Genomic DNA, 19253 nt, shown 5'->3' with positions numbered 1-19253 from the left:
AAAGTTCTTGATTTTCCTTAAATATAGGGTATTATTTGCTCATTTGGGCAAAATACAGTGCAATTCTAATCAAAGCCAGATGAATATTTTAATCAAAAATATGTAGATAAATGACACGTATTTATTTTATGCCTACCAAAATAATTTAGGTCTAGATACCTAATTAGAATAAAGAGGGGGAGGGAGTCAAGCCTTTTTTTTTTTCTGGTTTAGCTTTCTCTGAAAACACCTACTAGTTTGCTATTAGTCCTGACTTATGAGACAAAAGCATTCTTAAACTCGCCCTTTCCTTCCTTTGCCTCTCAAATGTTAACTTAATTCTTTGCCCAAGACAGTTCTTATCAGTTTTCAAGTCCTTTGAGAGGGGAGTTGGAGTAATTCAAATGCCACCTTGGCTATATAAAAGCATCATTATGTATAAACTGGACACTGGTGAGACGTTTGGCACTGGTATTTATTTAAATCTGAGAAAGAAACCCCAGGGATCAGAAACTGTTTACTAGCACTGTGATCTCCAAGTAGTAAGCACTTCATACATATTGGAGACTTTCTGATGAATAAATTCCCACTTGCAAAGGTACCCGCTTTTTCTGTTGACCACACACGAAGTCTCAGAATCTTGTGATAAGTAATTGCCAGGTGCTTGAGATATGCATTTAGGTAAGGTTCAGCACCTGATCCAAAGAGTTAGAAGTCAGCTGACAGATAAAGACATTCAAGCATAAAATACACTGTGATTAATGGCTTGATAGAGAGTTCATCTAAGGTACATGGTCAAAAGTGGTCATCTGAACATGTGGGTATGGAAGAGCAAGCATGGGGAAGGTGAAATGGTTCAAAATTCTGAAGGTAGGGAGGGCAGTCTTTTTTGAAATGATCTCATTTTATATACCAATGCCAGTTCCTTCTCCTGTCCTTTTGCTTCCCCCACCTTCTCCCCACCCCATCTGCCACCCCCATCCACTCATCAGAGAGGGTGAAGCCTCCCATTGGGAATCAACAAACAAGGCCCTCCCTTCCGTATCTAGACTGAACAAGGTATCCCTTCCTAGGGAATGGGCTCCAAAGAGTCAGTTCATGTACTAGGGGAAAATCCTGGTTCTATTGTTTATGAACCCACAAACTTCCCAAGCCACACAACTGTCACCCACATTCAGAAGGCCTAGTTCAGTCTCAGGCAGGTTCCCCGGCTGTCAGTTTTAGCAACTAAAATGTTCAATATGGTAGCCGAAGTTAATCACATGGTTAGTTCTCTTAGGCAGAATTAAGACAGACCATGTGAATGGATTTTAAAGACTTGGTACAAAGAAGGATGGGAAAGTTCTAAGTGTTTTTCTATCTCTCATGAGTCATATGCTGTTTCCAGGATTCTGAACTAAATAGTAAGCATTGTTAGCAATATTATCTCTTTCTTTTTATATTACTTAATGTGGTTTTTAGAACATTTTCAATTACTTACAGTGTAATATGCTCTGATTGAACATTGATATTCAAGGTAGAGACTGTGCCTACAATTCATCTCTAGTTCATTATACTGGGAACCCCTAATGATTTAACTGTTAATACTGAGGGAGGATAGATCAGAAATAAGGCAATACATCACAGTGGCAGGCAGAGTTTGGAGTCTTGAAACTCACACTAAAGGTGTTGAGCTTCATGGCACAATATAATGACTTTACCCACAGAAAAATTTTCTTAAGTGGTTTTCTTCTTCCCATCGTACAGGCCAGCCTTGAGAAAACATTGGAAAGGTCTACTTTTGTGGACTTGAGCATAGCATGCCTACAATGATTTTTTTTTTTTTTTTACTCATTTGCTTTGAATTCCATTCAGGAAGCAGCTGTGGAAGCCAAGATAGGCCACCCACGTTAGCTAAATAGGTGACGGCTTCCATTCAATTTTTGAGATACCCTTAAAGTAATGAAATGAATAGCCACTTGAATTTGTAATGTCTTGGATGCTACGCTGCATTAACTGTTAAGCAGGGCAATCATGTACTTAGGGACCAGCAATTCTGAAGTTCCAAAAGAAAACTTGAAAAGCATTAAAAAGTGCTCATAGATATTTTGCAGAATAAGTGTTCAGTTTTGTCTCATGAGTTTCTTCATATCTACGTTGAGTTTTCAAGGAGATCTGCAAACTTGTCATGAATTGGAGTTCTGAAAGCTTCTTCATGGAGCTCAGGTTTGGCAAGCCTTCATAATGCTAGCAGTAACAATTGGAAGCTGCAAATACAGAATTCTCCGTGATGACCGGAGAGCATCATCATGTCAGGGTCTGCTTTCACATGACTTCCATTCAAACTCACTCTCAAAAGCCAATTGACTCTCTGCCTTTCTCTGTCCCCTAAGCTTAAAATAATTCAGATTAAACCAGAGCTATGAATGCCAGAGTTTAGTACTTAGTGTCTGAACTGTCACTGTTTTAATTTCTTGCTGAAATCCAAGTCCAACTCCATTTGCAATCTGTACAGTTTCTGCCGGAAAGCATCATTATGGGATGTTAATTCAAAGAACAAATCTAGACATTATGATGTGGCTCAGTGCTTAAAACCAAATCCAGATGCTGGAAAATGGCTAGGCTCTCACATAGTTCTCCTCTATTGGTCACTTTAAAGCCCAGGAGTCACAACCAATATATTACTACTGTTGATTATAAATGTCTCTCTCTAAATGTTGAAACATCAGTTATTCTTCTTCGAGAAAAGAATCCAGTTTCATGGATAAACCTTTTTTCCATGGTTCTTGAGTATTTAGCCTCTTTTTGAGGAATTGTCAGTAAAGGGAAATATGTCTTATATCGTGACTTTAAGTTCAGTATTTGGAAATGTCAGTTTTATAACAAAAGGAAATGCTAGAGGTTTGCTTACACCTCTATAGTGTGCACTTTGACAATGTTTAAATGATAGATCTCATATCAAATGTACACCTGTCAACAATACACACACACACACACACACACACTCACACACACACACACACACACACATAGAGAGAGAGAGAGAGAGAGAGAGAGAGAGAGAGAGAGAGAGAGAAAGGTGCCACAGTAACATAAGAATATTAATACCTTTACTATAGTCAAGGTTTGGCAGGTACAAATTTATTTCCAAATTCATAAAAGTATTTACAATAAATATGTACAATTTTTGTTTTCTGATTATATTCAAATAAAGCTCTTAAAGAACATCATTATTGGTCTACAGATTTAGTTTCATCTCAGCTTTTATTTGACTGTTTGCTTCTGGATTGGTTGCAGGTAGCCTTAACTGCTGGCCTGGGAGGTTCCATATAGTATCTGCCTATAGGTCATATCGGAAATCTGAATGCTATCATTTTGTTTCTTTCCTGAAGATACTCTTTATTAAGAGACTTTCAGTGAATGGTTTCTCCACTACATAAGTGTACTCAATATTAAGAGCAAGGACAACAGATTTTTTTTCAGTCCTTTTTCAGTTGATCCTTCTTTCTGGCCAGCTTTATATCTAGCTTGGCTGTCAACTCTGCTACCATTTTTTTAAAAAGTTTATTTAACTAGAATGTTCACTCATGCATAATATTCATAGGTGTGTGTGTGTGTGTGTGTGTGTGTGTGTGTGTGTGTGTGTGTGTGAAACGGGGACTTTGTATGCTGACCATGGGCTCTACCCCCTGAGCTAGTCCCTGTGAAATACCTTGAACATTTTCATTTTTGCCAAGTCATCTTGCAAGTACTCTGGAATTGAAAACAAAAATCTTTTGTTCTGAAGGTTAAAATGGAGTTCTCTTTGCAAAGAGAGAAGAATTAACCTTTTTTAAATGCTGCTCTGAAATAAAAAAAATGTAGAATAAAATTACCGGGGACCAAAGTCAAATCTATACTAGACACACTGGTGCCTAGAAGTGTAGAGCATTTCACTTAGGGAATCCATTCGAAAGCATCTAACACATTGCTTGTACAGTGAACAGTAAAAGTCAGCTTTTACTGCTTCCTGTCTCCCCTCCATCAAATCCCTCTTACTAAGAGTCACTTATCATTCCATGAGGAACAATGTTGCTTCATTTCCCCGGCTAACCAGCAAATCCTTTTCTCTTCTTGATAAAGATTTTAGTAATGTAAAGTCAGTTAATTCCGTCCCACTTTTTTCTTTATTTATCTCCCGTGTTTTAGTGTAACGAGGATTTACTGCAGCGGTTAATGCGACATAAATCTTCAGTTTTATTATCCACCCCATCAGCAAACTAGCCTTTGTGAAAATTGAAGCTAAAAGTTATTTGATGAATGCTCCATGCTCCTCAATAGTGAAAACTGGTCTGAAAATAATTTTTCAACCAGCTTTTTCCAAAGGTTCTGAGTTCCTTCAAGCCCCTAAGAAGTTAGCAACGTTATTAAACATTTTGATTTCTTTTCCTTTCATCTCCTGTTTGGAAATGAATGTCTTGAAAAATTGGATGTAAATGTTATTTTTTTTTAAGATATGAACTCTATTCATCCATCTAATTCAGCTGCAACATGTTAAAAGGGCGACTCTTTGCCAGAAATCTTGGCCAATCATGAAAGATTTTTGTCTTTGCCATCTAGACCTTAAGGTGTCTTCCTTTTATTTTCATGTTTAGCATGTTGAAAACAAAGGGCTTCAGTGCTTTTTAGAGCATGCCGGCATGGCCTCAGTCTCCTTGCTCTTTACAAGGTAGCAGGGCATACATGGTCCATCCTTGTGTTTCATAAAAAGAACTGGCAGATTAAAAGGTAATTTGAGTGATGGGAGAGCAACTCTATAGAGCTGTTTCTCCTTTCACTACAGAATCTTTCAGTCCTACAAAAGGTCCTCTGGGTTATCTCTTTTAGTGAAGATCATTGTTGCATACAGCCTTGTATAAAGCCGCAATTCAGAAACTGTCCCAATATGTCTGCACATATGGTCGATTTTCGCTTTAACTTCACATTTCCTTGAATACATAGGCTGTGTGTATTCCCATAATGGTAGCGGAGCAATTTCTGTGCTATGGCTCAATTTCTTTCTTTCTCTTCTGCAGTTCCCTCTCCTTTCTTTACACAGTAGTAACTTCCCTAAAAGGCTCATTAAAAAAAAAAAAAATCCATAACACCATGCAAGCAGGCGCCAGGAAGTTTAAGTTTAGATAACAGTCCCATCACATTTGGCTGTTGGGCTGAAACTGGGTGCGTAAATAGAATGGAATGTGGTGTTATGATTCCCTGGATAACGTGTGTAAAGAACAGCTCTGGCTCGGGCCTCACCAGCCATTTCTATCTACTGACTACCCAACCATGTTGCATGTTCTGGAAAAACAATTTCAGCCTTCAGTTGCAACATACAATATACACGCAAGTGACTTTTGAATCTGCTTGCTTTACTTCATCAGTCAGTTAGGAGGCTTGATAGCATGGGCAGAGGAATTCCGTTCCAGCTGTTTGAGTGGAGTCTCCCCTCTGAATGCTAGAGTTCTTTTGAAAATGAGCCTGCTAACTTGCATCTATTCTATACTTCTCGCCCTTCAATCTGTAAATTACTTTTGGTAACTCATTCAGTTGAGTTGCCTAAACAGAGATTTTTTTTTAAAATAGAGGACCATATTCAAATAATATCCCCTCTATGTTGGAATATTTCAGAGACTAGTGGTCTCCCAGGCATGGGTTAGTATTAAAAAGTATTAATTGAAGACTGTAGCAAATACTTAACTTCGAAGAGTACTTTTTGCTCTTGAAGAGGATGTAGATTTGGTTTAATTCACAACCATTATTATAACTCTAGTTCTCTAGTTCCAGGGAATTCACTGCTTTCTCCTGAACTCTATGGGTTACCAGGCACACATGTGGTACACACACACATATATACATACATACATATATATGTATATATATTCAGGCAAAATAGTCCTACACATAAAAAAATTAAGAATTGATTTTAAAATCCTATATCAAATATTTACTGAGATTCTCTTTCATACTTAACATAAATTGGGGCAAAGAACAGATATAGACTCTAATTTCATGAATTCTTCATTATACAAGGGAGAGAGGCATTGAACAATGAATAAACTATAATGATTTAATTGTACATAAGCAAAAATAGAAAGAAACACAGATTTCTTAAAACTGGCTAATAGCATTTCATCTGAATTCTCAAATGACACAGACATGGATCTTAATGTAAGTCTGGACAGTAAATGTGAGGGGCTTGGGATACAATTTAGGAAATGTATTCCAAATTATAGTGGAGCACCTTGTGCAAAGTCTCAGAGATGGAAGGAACACAGAGTAACTAGGGGCCTCTAGAAGTTCAGCATAAAACCTAGAGTGAAGGAAAACATGAGCTATAGGAGAAAGACCACGCAGAAAAGCTTAAATTCTGCAAAACCCACCTATTAGGTCTTCTTAATAAATTAGATGCATTATCAGAAGTATTAGAGACCATGATTGCATCTAATTTAAATGACACATGACATGACTGAATCCTCTTGACTTATTGAAAATTATTCTATTTGTGATAAAAGTAGAAATTAGAGTGAGCAAACAGACATGGGGATTGAAGTTGTCCATAAAGAAAAGCTGGAAGTTTAGCCTGAGAGAGAGGGAATAAGGAAGACAAATTAAAGTGAGATTCAAGCGATAAAGCTCAATAGGACCTGGGTTCAATCTGCAGCACCCACATGGGTGGTGCCTCTTGTAATTCTATATCTGGAGGATCCAGTGCCCTCTTGGCCTCCTGGTGTGTAGTTAGGCAGTGTACTTTGGCAAGGTTGTTCCAGTTTAAGAGGTCTAGTAGAAGTCCAGTAAGTAATTTGTTGTAATAGGAGCGGCGAGGCTGCGTCCCCGGCCGCCCACATGGCTAGCTTATGCCCCGAAATAATTACATGGAAACTGTATTCTTTTAAACACTGCCTGACCCATTAGTTCAGCCTCTTATTGGCTAGCTCTTACACACTGTTCTAACCCATTTCTAATATTCTATGTAGCCCACGAGGTGGCTTACCAGGGAGGATCTTAACCTGCGTCTGTCTGGAGTAGGAGAACTATGGTGACTCACTGACTCGGCTTCTTTCTCCCAGCATTCTGTTCTGTCTTCTCCGCCTACCTAATTTTCTAACCAATAAAATGGGCCAAAGCAGTTTCTTTATTTTTTAACCAATGACCTTCCTCCATCAGTACTTGGTTATCTGATGCTCAGAGGAGCTTCCTTCCTTGATGAAGGTATTCAGTAGTGTTGTTTATAATAAATGTGAGTCGTCGTAAATGACCAGACCATCGACGAAGCCACCAAACACGTAGGTTGCTCAGATGTACTTTGCAGGTGCTAGTAAGCGCTCACCCTGTGGCAGCTCAGTTGCTAATACTTATGGAAAAGGAAAAGCTGCCAATAAACGTTGGTGGACTTCTCTTTGTCTTAAGCCTGCTGTGAGTTTTATAGCGTCTAAGAATAAGGCACTTGGTATAACCGGAGAAACACTCTTGGACGCCTGAATTTGTATGCTACCCCCATGTTTCCCAGCCTCTTGGCTTTGATCCTACTTAAATTTCTGCAACCTCAAGTTCACTTTGTTTTGCTTGTCCCTGGTAGGCACATGACTAGTTGGTAAGGACAGTCTCTATATTTGCTCCAAATAGTCTTTAAAACTTTCCTCAGTTTTGAGGCATTATTCTATTTGGTTCCTACCCTAGAATGAAATATTCAAGAGGGTTTCACTAAGCATGAAGCCCACATTTATATAAAAGGAATCTTATCTTCAGGCAATGGTATGGGCTTCCTGTGATTTGTAGGTTATAAATTTCTAATGGCTTTTACATTATGATCATATTGACTGCACTTGTAGAAATGAGGCTACACCCCTCTAGTCTGTTCTTAAAATAGGGCTGAATCTATTGGTGAAGTAAAACTTATATCCTTTTTCATTCGGCCCTTACTCTTCAGAGACTCATGGCTAAAAATGGCCTACATTTCAAGACTGTAACTCAAATGATTCTCTTCCAAACACATGCTTTAGAAATGCTGTGTATCCTTGCTATAAATGGAGATCATTGAGGCCTTATCTCCCATTTGTTTCTTTTGTCTACCTTCTGGATAAACCACAACAATTGCATTTGGATCGTGTTCCTTCAGGAAGATTTTGTGGAGTATTAGAGATTAAGAACCACCCTTTGAGAATGTCAAGATTTGTACATTTTCAGATTAGAATTCTAAGTTGATGGGAACTTAAATAGTTTTATAAGCCAGGCTATTATACCAATTCTGAAGATTAATAACCAAGTAATAAGTGCTCACATATTTCATATATGCTGGATATCTTCTCAGTGATTTCAAAAAATCTCATTGAATAAATGTCTTCTCTGGTATATGAAGTTCTCGGGAAGAAAGACAAGGGTGAGACAGAAGTGGGAAAGAGAAGCTCAGTGGAGAAGAAAGTGTAGTGTGACCGAAGAGCTTGAATGTAAGGCATGGAAAGTCAAACTTGGTTCCTATGTGGTAGTTTTCCTTAGATCTGATATCTGCTTTGCTCTAGTGAGACTGCTCTCCGAGTTCTTATTCATGATTTTATGTTCATGGATGCTTCTGGTGGCACAACTGCATTTTGTCTCCAGAGCTAGAAAAATCCTCTCCTTCTCCTTTGCTTTTAGGAAGAACGCCGTGTGATTTACGTTGGTAAAATCAGACCTGACACGACGCGGACAGAACTGAGAGACCGCTTTGAAGTTTTTGGTGAAATTGAGGAATGCACAGTAAATCTGCGGGATGATGGGTGAGAATCTTCAAAATTATTTCTTGTTTAGAAGCTGACGTATGTTAAAAATTATGGCCCTAAGATTACTGGGATGGGAGTTGCCAATGTAAGTGTTTTGACAGATGACATGTTGAGTTCAGAACCTTATTTATTTTCTTTCATCCCTATTTATTAATCTTTCTAGTTGAGATTTCCTGTCTCAGAATAAGTATTTTGCTGCCTGACAGGACAATCACACTGATAAATGGATGTGGTGGCAGAGATGCTGGCACCAGGGATGTCTCCCAAAGTAGAAGGGGTTGCAGTCCTCTGTGCCAATGCTGCATAATCAGCTCTGAACGCCTCTTCCCTGCCCATTGCAGAGACAGCTATGGCTTCATCACCTACCGTTACACCTGTGATGCTTTCGCTGCCCTGGAGAATGGATACACTTTACGCAGGTCGAATGAAACTGACTTTGAGCTGTACTTTTGTGGACGGAAGCAATTTTTCAAGTCTAACTATGCAGACCTAGGTACGGTATATAACTATTGTACATGCAAGGGTGAATCGATAATATGGAGCTCCAGGTGGAAGTGAGCATGCTCCACAGACACCTTACATCAGGCTACCACCTGGCTTTCCTGAAGGGAGTATATGAATACGGTTTTTGTTTTTGTAGACGACTCTTTCAGAAGCAAGGTGGTTAAGTCTGAGCCCCGAAGGGCAGATGTACTCTCTGAAGAGATGCTAAGCCATTTGTGGGGTTTGTGTGTGCTGGCGGTATTGTGTTATGTGTGCATGTGTTGTGTGCATCTCTGTATGCATTTATTCAAGTTTTGCACTTATCTGTGTTTATTCTTTATCCATACTCTCAATCCTTTCCTATGAACTCCACCATTGGCATTGCTTTGTAGCACAGGGTAGGGCAAGGGCTGTGTTTTTCCTTCCTCACTATGTCACAAGCACATGGAAACACTCTTAGTATACTTGAGAAGAGAAAGATGAAGTCCATTAGCTAAATGACCACAGACTTAATTTCTTGAGAATAAAATAAAACAAAAACCAAGCTCGTAGAGTATGTCTGGATCCTACACCTTGTACGGGAAGCTCAGCAAACAATTGTCATTTGAGAGCAAAATCACAGTCAGAGGTCTGTGCTGTTGCCACGTCCACCATACATTAAACAATACACGTCACTATTTACTTTCTCCTCTTCAGAGGAGACTCTTCAGACGAAAAGTGAAAGTTTGATCAGCTTATTACCCATAGATGATGATATTAACATCTGATTTCAGAATTTTGTCTGAGAGTTCTTCCTGTCCCATAGTTGAGATCATGTTATGTATGTGCACATGTGTGCTTATACCTATACATATAGCTCACGTTCTATCTTTTTCATCAATAATACATATATTCATTTCCCAATGTGATTCATGGAACTAAAAATAATTCAGGCACATATTTTAATGGTTGCATACTATTTCATTGGGCATGTAGTATCATTTGGTTAGATAATTCATTCTAACTCTATTTGTATTCATTTTAATTTTTGATATTATAAATAATGCTACACTGGACATATTAATGTTCTTTCTAATATTAATTTTGTCCCATTGCTTTCCATCCCTTATCTAATATGTGTGTTATACATTGTTTAATTCTTTGAGGAAGAAATGGAGAAAAGTGGTAAATGTGCACTATCATGATTATTTTAAATTAATTTATAACAAGCCTAAAATTAGCATGCACATCTATTCTTCAACATTAGTAGCTATCCATTCACTATTGCTCTGATGCTGTATAAAGACAAAAACGAACACCAATTACTTTTTCCCTTCCAGGACAGTTGTGTCTTTCTGGAGTAATTGATATAGGTGCCGAGCATTGTTCAGGGGGAATATGCTATAATTCACTTCACAAGCTAAATAGATAGAGGGGAACAGGGAAGTGGCAGCTGACTGCTAGAGAGATAGAGGCCTAGGGATGAAAATATAAAACCTGGCAAGTCATTTGTTCAAATGCTGGCTGATAAAAACAGTCAAGACAGATTGAAGCCTTGAGTTGATTTGACTTATTTTCTTCAGTGATGAAGGCTGGGGGTGTTTCTACTCTCTCCCAACGTCTAGAGTTTAAAACAAGCTACCTAGAGGGGTCTTTAGATCACGATTCATCATGGGAGAGGGAGGATTGGATGGTATTTCCAAATTGAACTGGCGCCTCCCTGAAATAGTTCTAAGGAGAACGCTCCTCAGCTTGTTATCTCCCTGCCTAGCCAGCAGCCATGGAAACTTGACCATTCCTAAGCTCACTCCCTAGCTTTTGAAAAGCGTATTTGATGCAAATTGCAGTAGCATGGGATAGTCGAAGTCTCTAAAGCATGTTAAGACCATAAAGATGCTGTTCTCAACACATTTCTGAGGTAGCCAAGAGAGCCTCAGCACTAAAATCAAGTCACCCTACGTTTGAGAGCTGGTTCACTGCTGATCTTGGATAAGCATTTCAGCTCCTTTAGCTTCCGATTGTTTATTTATAAAATAACTCATATTGGCATGGAGGAATATTAAATGTTGGTGGAGGAGCTGATATCACAATGCCTTGTATAAAATAAATAGGCTACAATTAAAAGTAAGAGCAATAAGAAGTTAGAAATTTGGGATTGTTTTTAAATGGAAGTATTAACATTAGGGTCTAGCTCGAAAGATCAGTGAAAATTTTCAATATCTTGTCTTTGTTTCCACGAAGAATTTAGATTAAATGTTTCAAGTCATGTGATACCTAAATAAAAGGAATATAATAATGTACTGCATACATAAAGGAATTGGAAACTCATACACGTGCTAACATTAAAGAAAACTGACATGATACTTATTAATTGGACTGAGACAGAAAAATGTTCTATGATTTTAGACAGATTCTTCCTTTGCAGTTTTTCCTGTTTTATTTGCTTTTCCAAATGAAGTTACCTATTACGTGCATCCTATTCCTCTACCACAGAAACTGGCTAACGATAACTACATTGCTATTAGAAGAGCATGTAATGATTGCAGCTACGATTTAATAGCTAGTTTTATAAGGGAGAGTGAAAAATTAATGTGACTTGATTAGGGCTACTGTGATTAAGCCAGGATTCGAAGTTTGCTCTACTATTTAGGAATTTCTATCTATTGGTTCTATTTACTGTTATATAAGGAATGCCTCTTACCAACAAAATGCCTTGATAAGAAATATTAAGAAGGATTGGATGTATGGATCAGTAGTCTAGAATAAATATTGCTCTTTCAGAGGGCGTAGGCTTGATTACCTGCACCCATGTGGTGGCTCACAACCGTCCATAACTCCAGTTTCAGGGGACCCTCTATTGGCCTCTATCAGACGAGGCATGTACATGGTGCTCATACATACCTGCAGGAAAAATACTTATGCACATAAAGTAAATAAATATAAAGCAAAAATTGTTAATCAGGAAAGGCAGAATCAGGACAGGTGACTTTGTATTAAGAATATAGTGGTTTTGATTAAGTATTAGTAACACATGGAAATCATGTTCAGGCATATATGAAAAATGAAATAATACATTCATAATAAGTTCTTTACACAAATAGTAGACTATTATATTATGTTTACATATATCTTTACATTTTTATTGACATTTATTGGTAAATAATTTCCAGATCCCAACATGAATACTTTCAGCTATTGTTTTAATAGTATGGAGGTGTCTGAGATTAATACATCCATTCAACAACATTAATTTGACTACCTACCTGGAGCAACAGTTTTCCAGGTGCTAAAAAAAACAAATGTGATTTTTTTTGCGTCCATTATTATGAAAACATTATTTCTAACAATTTCTTTTGAAAATAATGAGGTAGCTTTTAGTTTATTTCCACATTTTCATTATATCTTCTATTCAATATGAGAGGGCATGGTGGAGTTCCTCCTGCGGTCTCACATAGGGCTGCCTCATCCAATAGGAGCATCTCTTTTGGATGCCTATTAAGAGAGATAAGATGTGTGCTTGTGTAGGTGGGTGTCTACTTGAAGTCCACCACAGTGAAGAAACTTTTGAGAAATATTGTCTCCCAGCATTCTGAATATTTATCAAAAGAAATACAGAACATTAAATTATGGATTAATTATTCTTAGGGTAACCCAACATTAGGTAACTACACTTCTCTAAATTCCCTCCATGAAAAAGGAATGCAAATTTCCCTCTGTGGTTGCCTAATGTTTTGTCTTACACAAAACCCCAGAGCTCCACCCCAGCCCCAGCTAAGTGTGTCTTCATATTGCAATTTATACTTCCTTAGTCTCTACTCTTGCACTCCTGTTCTTTGGATTTTTGTGTTGTAACTTAGCTTAGGAAAAATATGGAATGCTTATATGGTTAGTAGAATTGTTAATGTGTCCCTGAAAGGTTTTATTACCCTTCAAATAAATACTTCCCAATAGTGTAATTCATTCACAGGAGGTTTTGTTTATATTTCCCAGAAATTCTTTCTCACGTATAAGACCAGCCTGCACTATCTACCCTCTTCTGTAGATATAAATAGAGAATGGCTGGAAGTGTTTAACAGCATTTTACTTTAACATACATTGCTAAACACAAGCGTTTTAAAAGAGTTGTTTGACATAGTGTGGGATTTTGCATAAAATCAGATTTGAACAAGTTGAAAAATCCAAGAGAGTCTAGAATGATCTTTGTCCATCCTAATCTATTAAATTTTATGCTCAATAAAGTTAAATTCATAAATCGGAAAATTATTTCCAGCTTCTACTTGTACCTTCCCATTTAAGTTATTGGGGAACCATTGGCAAGTCATTTAAAATGCCAAGATAAGGGAAATGTAGTCACCTATAAAGATATTAAATATTAAAGAAGCATTGAAATCTACTACTCCTGTGTTCTCTGAGTTTTTCGGTATACAGAGAATCAATTGGCTTTTGATTTTGAAAGCCAACTACTCCCTTCTCTATTTACATTTATATATTCAATGAAATTCAGGCACCGTTTTTAAGTACATTGATTCATTACATTACAGTTGAACCAGGTATCTTGAATTGCATTGAAAGCCACCAGCAAAGGGTGCATCTAACCTGGTTTGGGTTTTTTTTTTTTTTTTTTTCCAGATTCAAATTCAGATGACTTTGACCCTGCTTCCACCAAGAGCAAGTATGACTCTCTGGATTTTGATAGTTTACTGAAGGAAGCTCAGAGAAGCTTGCGCAGGTAACATGTTCCCTGGCTGAGGATGACAGAGAGATGGTCAATACCTCAAGGGACAGCGTGTCCTTTCCCAAGACTCTTGCAAGTCATACTTAGGAATTTCTCCTACTTTACACTCTCTGTACAAAAAAATAAAGCAAAACGACAACAACCATTAGAACAAGAACAACAACGGTTTACATGAACACAGCTGCTGAAGAGGCAAGACATGGAATGATAATCCAGTAAGCACACGTTTATTCACGGGTGTCAGCTTTGCTTTCCCTGGAGGCTCTTGGTGACAGTGTGTGCGTGTGTGTGTGTGTGTGTGTGTGTGTACTTATTTGGGGCATACATGTGTGCGCATGAGGACTTGGGGGCACCTGACCAGAATGAACAAGGGCAAACCCCTTCGAATGGCAGCATATCCATGAAGACACACTTAAAACCTAGAACTTCAAAATGTTCGTATTCTACACAAAAGGAAAATAAATAGAAATAAATTAAAAGGAAAGAAAACTAACAAACCACCCTAAAATGACACTACTGATGTCTGTTGTCAGCCTCCGGTACCGTCTTTCCAGAAAGTGCAAAACCAACCTGCAGCAAGCTCTCTCTCTTAACCTAACGATTTCCTGACAATCCCGAAGACACTATAGGTTCCACAGAACTAATATCCTCTCTCTCTCTTTCTCGGTCTCTCTCTCTTCCCCCTCTCTCTTCCTCCTTCTTTCCTTTTGCCATGGAATCTGGGTGGGAGAGGATACTGTAGGCAACAGATGCTAAACTTTCCTAACATTTTGAAGTTTCTGTAGTTCGTCCTTTGTCCTGACACCTCTGTATATGTCCACAATGTTGATCTTCCACTGGAAATTTTTGCAAAGCCTTGTCATTGGTCAAGCGGGGAGTGTGTTCGGTGGTTCCTTCTGAGGAGGAGACCTGGTGTTACATGACTACTGAGAGTTGAGTAGAACTCTCTGGATGTGTTCAGATAGTGTAATTGCTACATTCTCTGATGTAGTTAAGTATTTACAGATGTTAAATGGAGTATTTTTATTTTATGTACATACTCTACAACTATGTTCTTTTTTTGTTACAGCTATGCACTGTAAATGCAGCCTTCTTTTCAAAACTGCTAAATTTTTCTTAATCAAGAATATTCAAATGTAATTATGAGGTGAAACAATTATTGTACACTAACATATTTAGAAGCTAAACTTACTGCTTATATATATTTGATTGTAAAAAAAAACAAAACAAAACAAAACAAAAGACAGTGTGTGTGTGTGTCCGTTGAGTGCACTACAACAAATTGACGCTTCACGCACATCCATCCCCTCGTAGGAGCTTCGATCTAAGCACCTTGTCAACAACAACAAAAATCCTAGGCCCCTAAAGGTATTAACCACTTCTGTGATATTTTTCCACATTTTCTTGTTGCTTGTTTTTCTTTGAAGTTTTATACACTGGATTTGTTAGGGGAATGAAATTTTCTCATCTAAAATTTTTCTAGACGATATCATGATTTTATGTAAAGTCTCTCAATGGGGAACCATTAAGAAATGTTTTTATTTTCTCTATCAACAGTAGTTTTGAAACTAGAGGTCAAAAAAAATCTTTTTAAAATGCTGTTTTGTTTTAATTTTTGTGATTTTAATTTGATACAAAATGCTGAGGTAATAATTACAGTATGATTTTTACAATAATTAATGTGTGTCTGAAGACTATCTTTGAAGCCAGTATCTCTTTCCCTTGGCAGAATATGATGATGGTATTTAATCTGTATTTTTTACAGTTATACATCCTATATAAATACTGATATTTCATTCCTTTGTTTACTAAAGAGACATATTTATCAGTTGCAGATAGCCTATTTATTATAAATTATGAGATGATGAAAATAATACGGCCAGTGGAGACTTTCTACCCAGGGTGCATGGCGGTTGTCAGGTGGGAGTGTAAGTTCTTCATTTGGAAACTCAGCTCTCGCAGAAGCAGTGTTCCTTCTCTCACTAGCATGGCCTCTGACGTGACCATGATGTTGTTCGTGGTGACATTGCTTCTGCTAAATTTAATAATAATAACAATAATAAATGTCAGAAATTAAAAAAAAAAAACCTCCATTCTGAGCATCAGGATTTCATCTGAGTGTGGAGTTGCTGCCATGGAAGTCACTAAAGTTTGGAGTATGTTTTTGAGTTCCAAATTGAGATGTGTTTACTGTTTGGCTGACGTGACTTTTCTGGAAGATGTGATAGACCTACTACTTACTTAATCGTTCTTTTCCTTTCTCTCACCCAACACGATCTTACAAAATGGGTTTCACCCCCAGGCCAATGCAGCTAATTTTGAGGGCTGCGTTCATTTATCACCAGCATATTGTGTTCTGAGTGAATCCACTGTCTGTTCTGTCGGATGCTTGCTCAAGTGTTTGGCTTACTCTTTTTAAGTAGATAGAAAGCAATAAATAACTATGAAATAAAAGAATTGTGTTCACAGGTTCTGCGTGACAACAGTAACACATCTTTAATCCGCCTAATTCTTGTTCTGTAGGTTCAATGCAGGTATTTTAACTCTTTGTGAACGCCAAACTAAAGTTTACAGTCTTTCTTTCTGAATTTTGAGTATCTTCTGTTGTAGAATAATAATAAAAAAGACTATTAAGAGCAATAAATTATTTTTAAGAAATCAATATTTAGTAAATCCTGTTATGTGTTTAAGGACCAGATGCGTTCTCTATTTTGCCTTTCAATTTTTGTGATCCAACTTTAAATACGTTCTCTGTTTGCCCTGGATCATGGACATGACTGAAATACGTGGTTTCTTTTCTTACTTCTCAAAAGACAACACTACAGATTTCATGTTGAGGATTTATTGATCTCCCTCACCCTCTGGCCTGACAAATCTTGTTACCATGAAGATAGTTTTCCTCCATGGACTTCAGATTGCATCTAAAATTAGTGAAGCTTTTGTATCTTATGCAGACACTGTGGGTAGCCCATCAAAATGTAAGCTGTAAGCTGTGTTCCTTTCTTTCTTTCTTTTTTTCACTTCCTTTGGGAGAGAATCTTTCCAACAACATATGCACCCCAACATCATGGGAGGCAAATTTCAGCATAGATCTATAAGACTTTCAGATGACCATGGGCCATTGCCTTCATGCTGTGGTAAGTACTACATCTACAATTTTGGTACCCGAACTGGTGCTTTAGAAATGCGGGGTTTTTATTTAAAAAAAAAAAGAAGAAGAAGAAAAGAAATGTAGCAGAATAATTCTTTCAGTGCAACAAAATCAGTTTTTGTAAAGGACTCTGAGAACAACGGTTGAGCTGTCAACACTCAAAACAGCAGAGAGGGAACTTGGCACTATTGGGGTAAAGTGTTTGGGTCAGTTGAAAAAAGGAAACCTTTTCATGCCTTTAGATGTGAGCTAACAGTAGGTAATGATCATGTGTCCTTTTTTGATGGCTGTACCGAGAACTTCAATCACTGTAGTCTAAGATCTGATCTATAGATGACCTAGAATAGCCATGTAATATAATGTGATGATTCTAAATTTGTACCTATGTGACAGACATTTTCAATAATGTGAAAACTGCTGATTTGATGGAGCTACTTTAAGATTTGTAGGTGAAAGTGTAACACTGTTGGTTGAACTATGCTGAAGAGGGAAAGTGAGCGATTAGTTTGAGCCCTTGCTGGCTCTTTTCCACCTGCCAATTCTACATGTATTGTTGTGGTTTTATTCATTGTATGAAAATTCCTGTGATTTTTTTTTTAATGTGCAGTACACATCAGCCTCACTGAGCTAATAAAGGGAAACGAATGTTTCAAATCTACTTCTGCTTTTCTTATTTATCGGAACCCAATTGTTGGCATGTTTCTCAGATCAGTACACATCGCTGCTTATTCTTCAATTTCCTCTCAGGCTCTCTCCCTTCCTCGCTGCTTTTCCATACGAATGGATGTGCTTTAGCTCCGAGGACACGGGCACCTCTCGTATTTTACCTAGTGTTTTTCAAAGTGTAAAGGGGAGGTGTGGTTGATTTCTATAATGAAGGTTGAGCAGGTAAAAAATGACCTGGAAATGGCTTAGCTCTATTTGTGCAAGTAACCCTGGAAAGTATGTACTTTTAAGGTTAAATTATTGCCTGGAGGGTTATCAGGTAAATATTTGGTGGGGATCTTGATTCTAGTATAGATGAGTCAGATACTTTCTGATGACTTACATCAGGAGAAAGGCCTTGTCCTATTCATGTTACCAGGTTGTATAGGAATGGGCAGGTCGCTGCAGGTATGTCCTGCTGTCGGGCTGTCTGTTGTGCCTGGTAGCAAGTCGTGATCTTAACTCTAAAGGCATTGTTATTATTACAGCCTCTGCTGATATATTGTGTGTTCCTCTGTACTCAAGAGCAGAGTACACCCAGCATTGGGAAACTCACAAGCGAATTCATCCTCTTCCACTCACCCTACCAAATCCAGAGAAAACAATGTTTGTGAATATTGAAATGTGATTAAACTACCATTAAAATACACCAAAAAACCTGCAAATAACATAGGAAACACACTCTCTGTGGTGCAACTTCCATTCTACACAAATAGTAAAACTCATTCATATACGTTGTCAACATTTGAAATAAAAAAACTTAATGTTAAGTCATGCAGATATACAACTATAGATCCTAAGTTTTTCTGAGATCCAGGGAATGTACCAGAGCTGACTCAACTTCCATTTTTGCTTATGTTGTACTGGGAATCTTTTTATCTTCTGTTTGGAAGCAGCCAGGTTATTAAAATAATAAAAGTACATCAGAAGGGATGAACTATTTACCCTAATAAGCCTTTGGGAGAGGGTAGATAGTTAATGGGTATTCTAAGTGATCTTAGCTGCTAGCTTTGTATTGGAACATCTTGATGGGAGATAATAGACTTGTTTCCTTCTGCCCTCGTAATGTTAAATTATTTCCATCTTAGATGATACTATTGGCAGAAATCATTATCAGAACCCAAAGTAACTGAGTACATGATCACAGTAGTTTTTCTGTCTCATTTCAAAAATTTTCCATATTAAAATGGTCTAAACTATAAACAATGTGATATTGAGTTAAAATTCTTTTTCAACATTGCCAGTTTTCTCATAAATGTGAAATTATTTAGCAGATCAATGGATGAAATTTGCAGTCCAAACATTACTATGTCACTCATCTGATACTAGTATTACTAGATATACAGTTTTAACTCACTATTAATTATGGAGCATTTTAAACAAAGCCTACTTTTTGCAATATTTACTTTATATTAATCTCACATTGTGCGATTTCTCCTTGGCCCTTTTTTTTTGTTTCAGCATG

The 19253-nt window shown here is 37.5% G+C and overlaps 1 protein-coding gene across 1 annotated transcript in view; it reads left to right on the top strand.

Annotated features, from left to right (window-relative positions):
• Ppargc1a (PPARG coactivator 1 alpha) overlaps positions 1-17741 on the top strand; it is a 94154-nt gene extending 76413 nt beyond the window's left edge. The window contains exons 10-12 of the mRNA XM_050149625.1: positions 8611-8732; positions 9077-9228; positions 13827-17741. Of these exons, the coding sequence (XP_050005582.1) occupies positions 8611-8732; positions 9077-9228; positions 13827-13930 (378 nt within the window). The 3' untranslated portion in view covers positions 13931-17741. The remainder of the gene's footprint in view (positions 1-8610; positions 8733-9076; positions 9229-13826) is intronic.
• Positions 17742-19253: the final 1512 nt, after the last annotated feature.

This window comes from Alexandromys fortis, unplaced genomic scaffold (genome assembly GCF_014885135.2).
Source record: "Alexandromys fortis isolate MF-2015 unplaced genomic scaffold, M_Fortis_MF-2015_v1.1 scaffold_0, whole genome shotgun sequence".
Lineage (NCBI taxonomy): Eukaryota > Metazoa > Chordata > Mammalia > Rodentia > Cricetidae > Alexandromys > Alexandromys fortis.
The sequence above is the reverse complement of the archived record's forward strand: the minus strand, read 5'-3'. Positions and strand labels throughout refer to the sequence as shown.